The sequence below is a fragment of the Triturus cristatus genome, chromosome 8 (genome assembly GCF_964204655.1).
Source record: "Triturus cristatus chromosome 8, aTriCri1.1, whole genome shotgun sequence".
Taxonomy (NCBI): domain Eukaryota; kingdom Metazoa; phylum Chordata; class Amphibia; order Caudata; family Salamandridae; genus Triturus; species Triturus cristatus.
The window spans coordinates 1,629,321,990-1,629,337,385 of NC_140591.1; the positions used below are offsets into that span (position 1 = coordinate 1,629,321,990).

A 15,396-nucleotide genomic window follows, 5' to 3' on the forward strand; every position below is an offset into this window, starting at 1 on the left:
CTGGTTTTCGACTTAGATGTGGCTGTGGGCCTGCTGATCAGACCCACAGCCCTGCTGTTCTCTCTCTAAACTGATACTATGTACTTTAGGTGCATAAACCCATTTGGATAGGATCACCTTATTGGCCCCTGTACAGTGTACCTTAGGTACCCAGGGCATAGGTGTACCCTAGGCCTACCAGGGGCTGCAGCATGTATTATGCCACCCCTGGCCTGGCCTTCCATTATGACACAACTGGCTGATCACTCAGCTGGGGCAAGGTCGTGTAATCACCCTTTGCTTAGGGATAGTATTCCTATACCTAACTTACATATAGACACATGTGTACCTATCAGCCACTCCTATGGCAGGCCTTAACAATCCTGGAGGCAGAGTGCTTGGTAACATGTGAGATGGTGCTCTAGCATGAGCTGAGCATGTCTGCAGCTTTCGGAACCATGTCCTTATAGCTGTTCTATGATAGAGCCTACCATATACTCTTAAAGTGCCTTATAATCTTAAACGGTTATGGTAACTATGGTTTGGCTTTATCAAAACATGTCGTGTAAGGTGTCTAACACTTTGGACTAATACCCCCATCCCATTTCTGGGGATGAGGATATTATCCCTCCCTTCTAGAGGGAGAAGACATGTTGTAACCTACTTACCCGGTTAAAGTTAACCAGAGCCCCAGCATCACAAAATGGATGCTGCTGCCACAGACACGAGTCTGACCTCCTGCTGCTGGGAGTGATCCCGGCAAGGGAGGCTTGGACAATAGGTTTCCTGCCTTGGGAGGTGCGAGCACCACCCCAGACAGGCCTTAGTGTATTGGGGCAGGGAGGGATGAAAAGAATGAGACATGCCTGGGGCACACAAGGTGTCCCGTGCATAGTCCAGTTCAAACCGGTGCTGGGGCTCTCCAGCCCCAGTCCTGGCGCGAAACTGGACAAAGGGAAGGGGGTGTAACCACCCCCCTCCCAGGTCCCACCCATAAGGCGTCACCTAGCAGGTAACCCAGCCCCCCAGATTAGTATAAGAGTGGTAGCTGGGCCCCAGGAGATTAGATTATCCTGAACCTGCAACTTGAGCAGAAACTCTGGACCTTCGACATTCGACGAAAGAAGAAGACTGAAGAATCTCCCTTGTGGCCAAGGAGTGGCTACCCTGTGCAAACAGGCACCATCAAGAGACTACCCTTTGCTTTGCTGAAGTTCTACGAGGGACCAACTGCAGAGCCCGACCAGAGCCTTGACTTCCAGACTTCTCCGACCCTGATCCACATCCACAGCCGAGCTGAGATCCGTGGAGGCGACGAGAGACGTGGGACCGGCTACCTGGGAAAAGTGGCGAGTATCTTCCAGCGCAGCTTCTGAGGTACCCTCGAAGTTGTGCACCGGGGATTGAGAAGCCCCACCCCCAAGCACCATCTGCACCGAAGATCAGCCCCCCACACTCCACGAGTCCTGCGTGGGGCCCTTCTGCATTTTCCTGCTTGCCGCGCTTGTCCGGTTGCTTGCCCGCTGGCTAGTGACCTTTGTGACGACGCATCCAGAAATCTTCACTGCTGGTTTGGCTCCTCCAGACTGGCTCCCGCTTCCCTGCAAAAGAGAAGCACCCCAGACCTTCCTGGTCTGCACCAGAAGCAAGTCCTTCGTTCTTCGTGGGTTCCGCTTGCCAAGGCTTGGTGAGTCCTAGTCCAACTTCGACGCCGCCTACAGCAAGAGCCTTTGTGGGACAGCTCGCCTCCTGGTCCTGGTCGTCCTCGACGTTTCCTGGTCCTCGTGGCTGCAGCGACAAGCTTCACCTTCACCTGCAATCTTCACGACATGGCCTGGTTCCTTCCTGGTTCCACGTGGTCACTGGCTAGTGACCTTGACTCTGTCCCTTCTGCTTGCAGGTCTCCTCTCTTCTTGATCCCAGCCTTGGGATCCACCGGACACTCTTCACTGACTGCCTGTCAGCAACTTTCCTTCAGGCATCCATAGAAGTCCACGACGAAACCCGACGCAAGTTCACACCTATGCACCCGCAGCCCGTGGGCTAGGTAACTTGGGTACTTCGGTGCTCACAAGGGTAGTGACTATCCTAGGGTCTAGTTTCCGAGTCTCGATTCTCTAGCTGCTTCAGAAGTGTCCTTAAACTGTTAATTTCTAACAACTACTATTTCTATCGACTTTTACGCATTACGCGTGAGTGTTTCCACTCTGCACCTGAATCCCGTGGGCCTCCCACTTCCTAACTATTGCTAGTACAGTGTAGCCCCAGCGATTCCCTAGGCCTAGGCCTATCCTATTTCCGTGACAGTGGTCCTTATACCACTTACTTAGTATATGGTTTGCGTGGCCCCTAGGGCCTAACTGTATTACTTACCTGTGTGACTTAATGTATGCTTAAATAAGACTGTGTTGTACTTACCTCTAATCTCATAAAGAGTGCTGAGGGTTTGACTAGAATAAATACACTTTATTTTATATATATATCTGTTGTGGTGTCCTTTCATTTGGTATTCAAGGGATTATATATGGTATCACAGCTGGCTTCACATGCCATTCAGAGTTTAGCCTAAGACTGCTCTTGTCCATGCTACCACTAGGATAGCTGGTCTATAAGGTTGACTTTACAACCAATCACCATAAGGGTTGTTTGGACTGATATAAGGTGTACACTAGAACTAGTGACATCATACATCAGGCCAACTTCTCACACTACTTGAAAAGGTTCAGCGGCGTAAAGAGCATCAGATTTTCTTTTCCATAACTGTTGAGTGATCACCAAATCTCTTTTTCAGAGTGAGAGATTTTGTGCATGTAATCTCTTCTCTGCATACTCTTGCATTTTCTGTTTTTGAACCAAGACCCTTGTAAGAATCAGGTTTTCATTACTATTTCTTTTGGTGGTCCATTGGGGTATCTTGGTTGTCATTGCTGTTCCGAACAACAAAGTCGCAGGACTTTTACCCGTGGTTTAGTGGGCTGTTGAACAATCAGCTCTTACAGTACAGGTCAAGGCTGTTTTTAGACTGAGCTTCTCAAGAGTTGCACGCTAAAGTAGTAAGTTTAACCAAAAGTAGTAAGTTTAACCAAAAGTAGTAAGTACATTCTGTGAATACCAAAAGTAGTAAGTGCATTCTGTGAATACCAAAAGTAGTAAGTTTAGGATTTTGTATCAGATTATTTCTGTGAATCGGGTCCCGACTGTCTGAAACTGGGTCGAAGCCTGACCATTTCCTGGATAAGGTATATTCATGAAACTTGCCTAAGTATGGGATGCGAAGGCCTATTCATTTACTTCTCCCAATGTTGGGCCAGCTTCCTCCCACACTTCAGTAAAGAATACATTTTAGCGAGTCAAATGGATGAGAGAATTCGGAGGGTGGTTGATATGCCTACTGTCCAGGGGTATATGCAGATTTGTGTAAACACTGGCACGGCGTCTTACCTTACATGACTATGTTATGAGCGCCATAGATTTTTCTTCGTCAGATTTAAACTATTCACTTCGCACTTTCTGGCTGCATTTCCTTATCAGGGCTCCTATTTCCATAGCTTACATGCCTGCCCCTGTGACGATCACTCAGCACAAAGCACGATTCACCTTATGTTTTTCCATCAGAGGTTGTCATTCTTCATTTGTTTTCCTTTCAGGGTGGTCTCCCAACTGAGTACTGTTTGTATGTGGAAAACCAAGGGAGCCTCTGCTGTCTGGATAAGAACCACTCTTACTTCATCCTGGTGGACGATGGGACACAGGGGAGCTACGGAATCGAGATCCCTTTGAGGACCAAACTGGAAAGGTTCATCTCAGAGCAAACCATGAAGGAAGGAGGTAATTCTGCCAGAATAAGAGGGACTGTCTCCTGGTACATATAGTTGTGTGAGTGGGGGTACTTATGAATCACAAAGCTACAAACTATAGAAGACACCTAGGGCTTTTTATTTTGGTCGAGTCTGAAAAATGTATTTGAAAATCTGTAAACAAAGAATAATAGAGCCAGGCAGTCCCTCAGAATATGGTAACAACTCGAACCTCCACCAGGGTGAGAAGATGCGGATATTTATACCATAATAGAGATGTTTCTAGAATCAGTCACACTTTCAAACAGTTTCACTGTTCCAAGGCCTGGTGCAGGGATGGGCTCAAGTGAAAACAGCAGACGACCTTCAAAGGTATCAAGACCTAAAGACACTTTCCACTGTGAGAATCTTAAACTGGGTAGAGGCAGACAGCTTGGGCTGGTTGAAGCTAGACCTAAAATGAGGTATGGTCAATATAGTCCTTCTAACATTGCACAGCTTTTCATAGCATACGTGTTATTTAATGCCCCTCCCATTGGCGGTCATGTTGAGTTCTGTTCACAGTTTTCTAATTTGCTTTTTTATTTGCCTTTCCATTGTGTGCCTGATTATGATCTGAAATAATTTTTGAAAGAATATTTTATAGATATAGTTCAAAAATCTTTATAAGGTTTGAAACAAACCATAAAGCACAATATAAAATACATGCAGTTAAAAATTAAATAATTCTCAGAATAAAAACAACTATCAATCAATCAGGGGCATTGTAAGCACGCTATTCACCCGTGAGGGTCTCAAGGCGCTTGGGGGAGGGTGGCGTGGAGGGGCGGAGGGCAGCTGCGGTCCGTCGAAGAGCCAGGTCTTGAGTGTTTTCCTGAAGATGTTCAGGAAGGGTGCGCGTCTGATGTTGGTCGGGAAATCGTTCCAGGTTTTGGTCGCGATGTACAAGAAGGCTCTTCCACCTGTTCTGGCTCTCCTGATGCGTGGGATTTCCGCGAAGGCGAGGTCGGCGGATCAGAGGTTTACCCCAGTACTGGAACTTTAATAGATTCTCATGCTTTGTATCATTTCCCGTCGTCGGAATGGGAGCCTCTGTAAATAAAAAATATATCATAACCATAGAAACAAAAGAGAAAATAGGCCTAGGCCTCATCTCATTTTGTAGTATATCACCCTCTTTGTGTAAAACAGCCCAAACTTTTGCCAGGACCAATCAGCACAGCCTCACCCTTTGGAACCTTCCTGAGAGAGCTCAGAGCCTCAGATTTTTCTACCGCATGTTGTGCTAGGGAGTCTCCACTGAGCTCTGCTCAGTTTTTTCTCATTGTTCTTTCAGGATTTACTTTTTACATCTATAGTGACATTATGTCAGAGAAGGAGAAGAAAGCCTTATTCAGGCCCTGTGCTTCTTGTGGGAAGGAGAGGCTTTTTGTGGAAGATAAGCATGACAGTTGTATTTACTGCTTATACCCGGAGCACAAGGCCACAGACTGCAAGATTTGTCGCACTCTTTCAACCAAGACTTTACGAGACAGAGAGGGTCGTCTGCTGACATGGCTGCAAAAACTGAAGACCAGAAAGGAGGTTGTCTCGTCAGATGAGGAAGATTCAATTTCTGGCACTTCCTCCAGGAGATCAAGGAAGAGGGGTAGGTCATCTCCCTCCATCTCTGAAGAACCCCCTGTCAAAGCCCCTCATGGAATCTCTGAAAGGTCTGAGGAGGCTGGTCGCAAAAAATCTCTTCACGGAAGTGTAAAGGAGAGGCAGGGACAGGCTGCTGGTGTAGACACAGCCTCTAGGGATAAAAAGGAGGTTTCAATATCTTCTCCTCCGTCCCAAAAGGAAAAGCCTGCGAAGAAACACTCTGCAGGAACTTCACAGATGGTTCCTGTGAAGAAGCAGCGTCCGTCGACGGTGATTCAAGCAGGTACGTCGACGACGATTACCACTCCAAAGACAGTTTCCTTGAGTTCGTCGACGGGACTGTCGACGATATCTATTCCTGTTTCGTCGACGACAGCTTCATTCTCGTCCTCGACGACAGTTTCCATGAAGATCCTGTCGACGACGGTTTCGACGACGAAGACCACGACGACGACGACGATGACAACGACGGCGACGTCGTCGTCGATGCTGCTGACGACGAGCTCGTCGACGAGACCATCGACAGTTGTCCCGTCGACGATGAAGAAAGCTCCGTCGACGAGTGTACCGTCGACGAAGAAAAAAGCTTTGTCGACGACCCTACCATCGACGACGAATCAGGCATCGTCGACGACCGTATTATCGACGACGATTCATACTCCGTCTACGAAGATTACCGTGCCGTCGACGGGTTCGTCATCTATTTCGTCGACGCTGGTGATCCCTTCGACGACGGCTCCGACGACGGGACCGTCGACGAGACCGTCGACGACTAAAATTTCTGGATTTACGATACAGAAGTTGAAGATTACACCGGACATGACATCTCCGAGACAGGTGACGCCTTTACCACCATCCATGCTGCTGGATGAATCGGAAGATGAAGATGTGGATGAGCAGTATGGTGACGCCTACAGTCCCTCGGACCTGCATGTAAAGCAGCAAGACACGGATACGGAGGAGTACTATGAGCAAGCTGAGCAAGAGGAACAATAATATGTTCAGCAAGAATCTCGTCCTCAGACTTTGCGACAGGACTTGATAGCTCTACCAGTTGCTCTGGTTACAGACTTGCAGATGATGTTGCAGGATTACAGAGCTCGATTTCCGTCACGCCCTGAAGTTCAACCACTGCGTCCATCTACATCTGTGGTCCCGTGCGGGCCGCCAGTGGACTTGCCTCCTCCTCCTGAGAATATCCCACGTACTTCACCAGTAGTGGTACCAGTAGTGGTTCCTCACACTTCATTTACGGAACCTGCCGATGACGACGCACAGGATGTGGATACGGATGGAGACGATGAGGGGCACGTGGTCCCACTTACTGATCCAGGGGATCCGGATGTGGATCTAGAGGATACGGGAATGCAAGATCCAGATGATACAGGGCGGGACACAAACGTGTCACCGCCGGCAGATATCGGGGGTGTAGGAAGGTGGATATCTGACTATGGTTACCCCCAACTTTTTGCCTAGTGTCTAGCTGGTTTTTCGACTTAGTTGGCCTGAGATCCTGCCATTCAGGGTCTCAGGCTGTCTGCTCTCTCTGTAAAATGGACTCCATGTACCCTAGGTACATAACCAATTGGTAAGGATCACCTTATTGGACCCTGTACAGTGTACCCTAGGTACCCAGGGCATAGGTGTACCCTAGGCCTCCCAGGGGCTGCAGCATGTATTATGCCACCCCTGGTCTGGCCTTCCAATCAGACACAACTGGCTGATCCCTCAGCTGGGGCAAGGTCGTGTAATCACCCCTTGCTTAGGTGTAGTATTCCTATACCTACCTTATATATAGACACATGTGTACCTATCAGTCACTCCTATGGCAGGCCTTAACAATCCTGGAGGCAGAGTGCTTGGTAACATGTGAGATGGTGCTCTAGCATGAGCTGAGCCTGTCTGCAGCTTTCGGAACCATGTCCTTATAGCTGTTCTATGATATAGCCTACCATATACTCTTAAAGTGCCTTATAATCTTAAACGGTTATGGTAACTATGGTTGGGCTGTATCAAAACATGTCGTGTAAGGTGTCTAACACTTTGGAATAATACCCCCATACCATTTCTGGTGATGAGGATATTATTCCTCCCTTCTAGAGGGAGAGACATGTTAAAATCATACTTTGCTGTGTAACCTCTGACCAAAGCCTCAGCATCACAAAATGGATGCTGCTGCCACGACACAAGTCTGACCTCCTGCAGCTGGGAGTGATCCCAGCCAGGGAGGCCTGGACAATAGGTTTCCTGCTTGGGGAGGTGCTAGCACCTCCCCAGACAGCCTTTAGTGTATTGGGGCAGGGTGGGCTGAAAGGAATGAGACATGCCTGGGGCACACAAGGTGTTCCTTGCATAGTCCAGTTCAAACCGGTGCTGGGGCACTCCAGCCCCAGCTCTGGCGCGAAACTGGACAAAGGGAAGTGGGTGTAACCACCCCCTCCCAGGTCCCACCCATAAGGCGTGACCTAGCAGGTATCCCAGCCCCCCAGATTAGTATAAGAGTGGGAGTTGGGCCTCAAGACTTTAGATTATCCTGAACCTGCAAAACTGAACAGAAACTCTGGACCTTCGACATTCGACGAAAGAAGAAGACTGAAGAATCTCCCTTGTGGCCAAGGAGTGGCTACCCTGTGCAAACAGGCACCATCAAGTGACTACCCTTTGCTTTGCGAGACGTTCGACGAGGAACCGATTGCAGAGCCCGACCAGAGCCTTGATTTCCAGACTTCTCCGACCCTCATCCACATCTGCAGCAGAGCTGAGATCCGTGGAGGCGACGAGCGACGTGAGACCGGCTACCTGGGAAAAGTGGCTAGTAACTTACAGCGCAGCTTCTGAGGCACCCTCGAAGTTGTGCACCGGGGATTGAGAAGCCCCAACCCCAAGCACCATCTGCACCGAAGATCAGCCCCCCACACTCCACGAGTCCTGCGTGGGGCCCTTCAGCATTTTCCTGCTTGCCGCGTTGTCCGGTTGCTTGCCCGCTGGCTAGTGGCCTTTGTGACGACGCTCCCTGAAATCTTCTGCGCTGGTTTGGCTCCTCCAGACTGGCTCCCGCTTCTCTGCAAAGAAGAAGCACCCCAGACCCTCCTGGTCTGCACCAGAAGCAAGTCCTTTGTTCTTCGTGGGTTCCGCTTGCCAAGGCTTGGTGAGTCCTAGTCCAACTTCGACGCCGCCGACAGCAAGAGCCTTCGTGGGACAGCTCGCCTCCTGGTCCTGGTCGCCCTCGACGCTTCCTGGTCCTCCTGGCTGCAGCGACAAGCTTCACCTTCACCTGCAACTCTTCACGACATCGCCTGGTTCCCTCCTGGTTCCACGTGGTCACTGGCTAGTGACCTTGACTCTGTCCCTTCTGCTTGCAGGTTTCTTCTCTTCTGATCCCAGGCTTGGGATCCACCGGACACTCTTCACTGACTGCCTGTCAGCATCTTTTCTTCAGGCATCCATAGGAGTCGACGACGAAACCCGACGCAACTTCACCCCTATGCACCCGCAGCCTGTGGGCTAGGTAACTTGGGTACTCCGGTGCTCATCAGGATAGTGACTATCCTAGTGTCTAAGTTTCAAGTCTCAACTTCCTAGCTACTCCGGAAGTGTCCTAAATCTGTCTATTTCTAAACTGTACTATTGCTAGTGACTTTTACGCATTACGCGTGAGTGTTTCCACTCTGCACACGAATCCCGTGGGCCTCCCACTTCCTATCCTGTGGTAGTCTAGTGTAGCCCCAGCGATTCCCTAGGCCTAGGCCTACTCTATTTCCGTGACAGTGGTTCTTATACCACTTACTTAGTATATGGTTTGCGTGGCCCCTAGGGCCTAACTGTATTACTTACCTGTGTGACTTACTGTATGCATTAATAAGACTGTGTTGTACTTACCTCTAATCTCATAAAGAGTGCTGAGGGTTTTCTTAGAATAAATACACTTTATTTTATATATATATCTGTTGTGGTGTCCTTTCATTTGGTATTCAAGGGATTATATATGGTATCACAGCTGGCTTCACATGCCATTCAGAGTTTAGCCTAAGACTGCTCTTGTCCATGCTACCACTAGGATAGCTGGTCTATAAGGTTGACTTTACAACCAATCACCATAAGGGTCTTTGGACTGATATAAGGTGTACACTAGAACTAGTGACATCATACATCAGGCCAACTTCTCACATTGGTGAGCAGCGGTTGGGATCTGAGCTTGCTGTTGTAATACCATTGTAATCTTGATATACTAAATTGGAAGATCACACAGATATTGTCTAGGTACATATAACATAGTTTATTATACTTAAGTCCTACTGGACTTAGTAGTTGTAGGTTGAAGGGAGTAACACACCCTGACTACAACTACTAGAGAGGTTTAGTAGAAACAACTAGTGTAGGTAGGTGCACACACCACACCCTCACTAGAATCATGCCCCTGGATGGAGATCACACTGATGCTCCCTCAGGAGAGGAGAATCCTAGACAGGTTCCCTCTAGGTATGATGCATTCACATTCCAGGAGATGAGACAATTGTGTACCTCCAGAGGAATAAGACAGGGTGCAAACCCTACCCTTAGACAGCTAGTGGAGCTTCTGGAGGCCTATGATGCTGAAAGAGCTGCCAGGGATGGTGCCATAGCTGTAGATAGGGGTCTACCCACCACAGATGAGTCAGATGGGGAGGTAGACAGCCAGGGCCAAGTAAGGAGACTTAGCCAGGCTAACCTAAGCTTACATGGGAGTTTGCATGGGGTCCCCCCATACAGACCCCCAAGTAGGTTTTCACAGAGAAGCAGGAGGGACAGATCCCCTTCAAGGGAATCCATCCACTCCCAGGTTTCTAGCATCTCTAGTGCTTCCTCTCACAGGGGAATGACTTCACCTGAGAGAAAGGAGCATAAAGCCAGAATGAGGGAAGCTAATCTGAGGATTCAGAGGGAAGAAATTGCCCTTGCCAAGGAGAAGCTTGCTCTGGCTAGAGAGCAAAAATTGTGTGGGTCAGAACCCACTGGTGGCAGCAACATTCCTAGAGATAGGGATAGGTCTTATGACCATAGAAACCTAAGCAAGATAGTCCCCCCATATCAGAATGGGGATGACATCCACAAATGGATGACTGCTTTGGAGAGGGCCCGCAAAGTACAGCAGGTACCCCAAAGTCAGTGGGCAGCTATCTTGTGGCTCTCCTTTTCTGATAAAGGTAGAGACAAGCTCCTCACAGTCAGTGATGAGGATGCAAACAATTACAAAGTCCTGAAGAGTGCTCTGATAGATGGGTTTGGCTTAACCACTGAGCAATATAGGTTGTTGTTCAGAGACACCCAGAAGACACAGACACAGGACTGGTCTGATTTTGTGGATTGTGCCACTAAGGCTTTGGAAGGTTGGTTAACTGGCAGCAAGGTGCAGGACTATACAGGATTGTACAACTTGATTATGAGGGAGCAGATCCTTAGTAATTGTCAAAACCAGCTTCTCCATCAACACCTGGTAGACTCAGATTTGACCTCTCCCCAAGAATTGGGAAAGAGGGCAGATAAATGGGTCAGGACCAGGATTAGGCCTAAAAATCAGGGTGGTGACCAAAAGAAAGATACCACCAAGCCTCAAGAGAAGGGTGGGGATAAAGCAAAAGAGAAATCTTCCTCAGGGCCCCAAAACTCCACACAGGGTGGTGGGTCCCAAGCTCCCTCCTCTTCCACAGTTAAAAAGCCTTACTGCCATGTGTGTAAAACACCTGGGCATTGGAAAACTGACAGCAGTTGTCCACAGGCTAAAAACAAAACTGTTCCTCCAACTACTCCTGTCAGCAGTAATCCCCCAGGTGGTGGGAGTGCCCCCAAAAATTTGGTTGGGTTTTCTTGGGGAACACAGGGGGATCCTGGCTTAGCCAATTCCCCTACAGCAGCTACTCTTGTCTGTGATGGTGGCATGGGGTTTGCCAACTTCACTGCCTGTCCCAACACTTTGGGTAGGTACAGACAGGAACCCTACATCAATGGTAGAAAAGCTGAGGCCTACAGAGACACTGGAGCTAGCATCACTATGGTGGCCCATAGGCTAGTTCCCTCTGAGCAGCTTTTGCCTGGTTTCTCATACCAGGTAACTAACATTGATGGCAAACAAAATAGTCATCCCATGGCAGAAGTGTGTCTCAGCTGGGGAGGGGTCACTGGCCCTAAAAGGGTGGCAGTGTCTCCAACCTTGCCTGTGGACTGCTTGCTGGGGAATGACTTAGAACTCTCAGCTTGGGCTGGAGTTGAACAAGACACCCATTCCAAAATGGTAGGCCTTTCCAAAAAGGGTAGTGGGGTTGTGCCAGTCACAGCCCCTGTCCAAGTAGCTTTCCTCCCTGAAAAGGTTGGAAGGGCAGTGGTAGCCACAGCCCAGGCACAGACAGACTTCCCTGTAGGGACTGGCAGAGCTGTGACAGTCACAGCTCAAACACAAACTGAGTGCCTTCCTGAAAAGGTTGGCAAGGCTGTAATGGTCTCAGCCCACACTCAGACTGATATAGGTGTAGTGAAGCCTGAAACAATGGATCACTCCACACAGACAGAGAGTAGTGGGGAGGAAGAAAAGTCTCCCTCCCCCCAGACATTAGGAAAAGGTCAGCCTCCTCAGGGATCTGACCTCACCCCTTGTGAAGGAACTGCCCCAGAGGTAGCCAGGCCTGGCCTGGCAGAGCCTCTGATGTCAGTGGGCCCTTCCAAGGTGGGACCCAGTCTGGTGCAGGTAGCCTGCCTCTCTCTACCCTGCCTCAGTCAGCCCAGGGCTGCAGAGGTCAGGGAGGCCAGTGGACCCCAAGAGGGCCCCTGTCCACCAGAACCCCCCCTTCAAAAGAATGAGGATTGCCTGGTTAGTTGCCCTAGCCAGGTGATGGGTAAAAACATTCCTGAGGGATCCCCTTCACAGGTAGTTAGGGACCTCCCCCAGAGGGATTCTGTTGGGCACAGGCAAACCTGGGACCTTAGGGCCCCAAACCTGACCTGTCCCTCCAGTAAGCCCACAAAAGGGACCCAGCCTCCAGCTTTAGGTAGCCAGAGGCTGACCCTGAGAGCACAGTGCAACTCAGTTAGAGAAAGAAAGGCATCCATGGTGGAGGATGATTGGAGGAAGCTGAGGCCTCACTTTGAGGACACTCACTTCAGTACTCCATCTCAACACCAGCCTTTTTCTTTGCAAAGACACACCAAAGGTAGAGATTCCCTATGGTGGAGACCCTATGATATCTTTAGGATGAGGGATTGCTTAGTGGACCATGAGACAGGGGGTAACCATGCCAGTGCTGGTTCTTCCTTATATGGCCACTCAGGCAATAGAGGCTTACCTTGTAAAGGCCAGCCTTATCTCCTTTCGTTTGGGGGGGGGTTGTGTAGGAAGGTGGATATCTGACTATGGTTACCCCCAACTTTTTGCCTAGTGTCTAGCTGGTATTTCGACTTAGTTGGCCTGAGATCCTGCCATTCAGGGTCTCAGGCTGTCTGCTCTCTCTGTAAAATGGACTCCATGTACCCTAGGTACATAACCAATTGGTAAGGATCACCTTATTGGACCCTGTACAGTGTACCCTAGGTACCCAGGGCATAGGTGTACCCTAGGCCTCCCAGGGGCTGCAGCATGTATTATGCCACCCCTGGTCTGGCCTTCCAATCAGACACAACTGGCTGATCCCTCAGCTGGGGCAAGGTCGTGTAATCACCCCTTGCTTAGGTGTAGTATTCCTATACCTACCTTATATATAGACACATGTGTACCTATCAGTCACTCCTATGGCAGGCCTTAACAATCCTGGAGGCAGAGTGCTTGGTAACATGTGAGATGGTGCTCTAGCATGAGCTGAGCCTGTCTGCAGCTTTCGGAACCATGTCCTTATAGCTGTTCTATGATATAGCCTACCATATACTCTTAAAGTGCCTTATAATCTTAAACGGTTATGGTAACTATGGTTGGGCTGTATCAAAACATGTCGTGTAAGGTGTCTAACACTTTGGAATAATACCCCCATACCATTTCTGGTGATGAGGATATTATTCCTCCCTTCTAGAGGGAGAGACATGTTAAAATCATACTTTGCTGTGTAACCTCTGACCAAAGCCTCAGCATCACAAAATGGATGCTGCTGCCACGACACAAGTCTGACCTCCTGCAGCTGGGAGTGATCCCAGCCAGGGAGGCCTGGACAATAGGTTTCCTGCTTGGGGAGGTGCTAGCACCTCCCCAGACAGCCTTTAGTGTATTGGGGCAGGGTGGGCTGAAAGGAATGAGACATGCCTGGGGCACACAAGGTGTTCCTTGCATAGTCCAGTTCAAACCGGTGCTGGGGCACTCCAGCCCCAGCTCTGGCGCGAAACTGGACAAAGGGAAGTGGGTGTAACCACCCCCTCCCAGGTCCCACCCATAAGGCGTGACCTAGCAGGTATCCCAGCCCCCCAGATTAGTATAAGAGTGGGAGTTGGGCCTCAAGACTTTAGATTATCCTGAACCTGCAAAACTGAACAGAAACTCTGGACCTTCGACATTCGACGAAAGAAGAAGACTGAAGAATCTCCCTTGTGGCCAAGGAGTGGCTACCCTGTGCAAACAGGCACCATCAAGTGACTACCCTTTGCTTTGCGAGACGTTCGACGAGGAACCGATTGCAGAGCCCGACCAGAGCCTTGATTTCCAGACTTCTCCGACCCTCATCCACATCTGCAGCAGAGCTGAGATCCGTGGAGGCGACGAGCGACGTGGGACCGGCTACCTGGGAAAAGTGGCTAGTAACTTACAGCGCAGCTTCTGAGGCACCCTCGAAGTTGTGCACCGGGGATTGAGAAGCCCCAACCCCAAGCACCATCTGCACCGAAGATCAGCCCCCCACACTCCACGAGTCCTGCGTGGGGCCCTTCAGCATTTTCCTGCTTGCCGCGTTGTCCGGTTGCTTGCCCGCTGGCTAGTGGCCTTTGTGACGACGCTCCCTGAAATCTTCTGCGCTGGTTTGGCTCCTCCAGACTGGCTCCCGCTTCTCTGCAAAGAAGAAGCACCCCAGACCCTCCTGGTCTGCACCAGAAGCAAGTCCTTTGTTCTTCGTGGGTTCCGCTTGCCAAGGCTTGGTGAGTCCTAGTCCAACTTCGACGCCGCCGACAGCAAGAGCCTTCGTGGGACAGCTCGCCTCCTGGTCCTGGTTGCCCTCGACGCTTCCTGGTCCTCCTGGCTGCAGCGACAAGCTTCACCTTCACCTGCAACTCTTCACGACATCGCCTGGTTCCCTCCTGGTTCCACGTGGTCACTGGCTAGTGACCTTGACTCTGTCCCTTCTGCTTGCAGGTTTCTTCTCTTCTGATCCCAGGCTTGGGATCCACCGGACACTCTTCACTGACTGCCTGTCAGCATCTTTTCTTCAGGCATCCATAGGAGTCGACGACGAAACCCGACGCAACTTCACCCCTATGCACCCGCAGCCTGTGGGCTAGGTAACTTGGGTACTCCGGTGCTCATCAGGATAGTGACTATCCTAGTGTCTAAGTTTCAAGTCTCAACTTCCTAGCTACTCCGGAAGTGTCCTAAATCTGTCTATTTCTAAACTGTACTATTGCTAGTGACTTTTACGCATTACGCGTGAGTGTTTCCACTCTGCACACGAATCCCGTGGGCCTCCCACTTCCTATCCTGTGGTAGTCTAGTGTAGCCCCAGCGATTCCCTAGGCCTAGGCCTACTCTATTTCCGTGACAGTGGTTCTTATACCACTTACTTAGTATATGGTTTGCGTGGCCCCTAGGGCCTAACTGTATTACTTACCTGTGTGACTTACTGTATGCATTAATAAGACTGTGTTGTACTTACCTCTAATCTCATAAAGAGTGCTGAGGGTTTTCTTAGAATAAATACACTTTATTTTATATATATATATGTTGTGGTGTCCTTTCATTTGGTATTCAAGGGATTATATATGGTATCACAGCTGGCTTCACATGCCATTCAGAGTTTAGCCTAAGACTGCTCTTGTCCAT

The 15,396-nt window shown here is 49.6% G+C and overlaps 1 protein-coding gene across 1 annotated transcript in view; it reads left to right on the forward strand.

The window, feature by feature from the left end:
- The window catches only part of LOC146808461 (transient receptor potential cation channel subfamily M member 2-like), a 3,976,112-nt gene that overhangs the window by 164,471 nt on the left and 3,796,245 nt on the right, over positions 1-15,396 (forward strand). Inside the window, exon 6 of the mRNA XM_085623954.1 lies at positions 3,627-3,807. Within this exon, the coding sequence (XP_085480080.1) occupies positions 3,627-3,807 (181 nt within the window). The remainder of the gene's footprint in view (positions 1-3,626; positions 3,808-15,396) is intronic.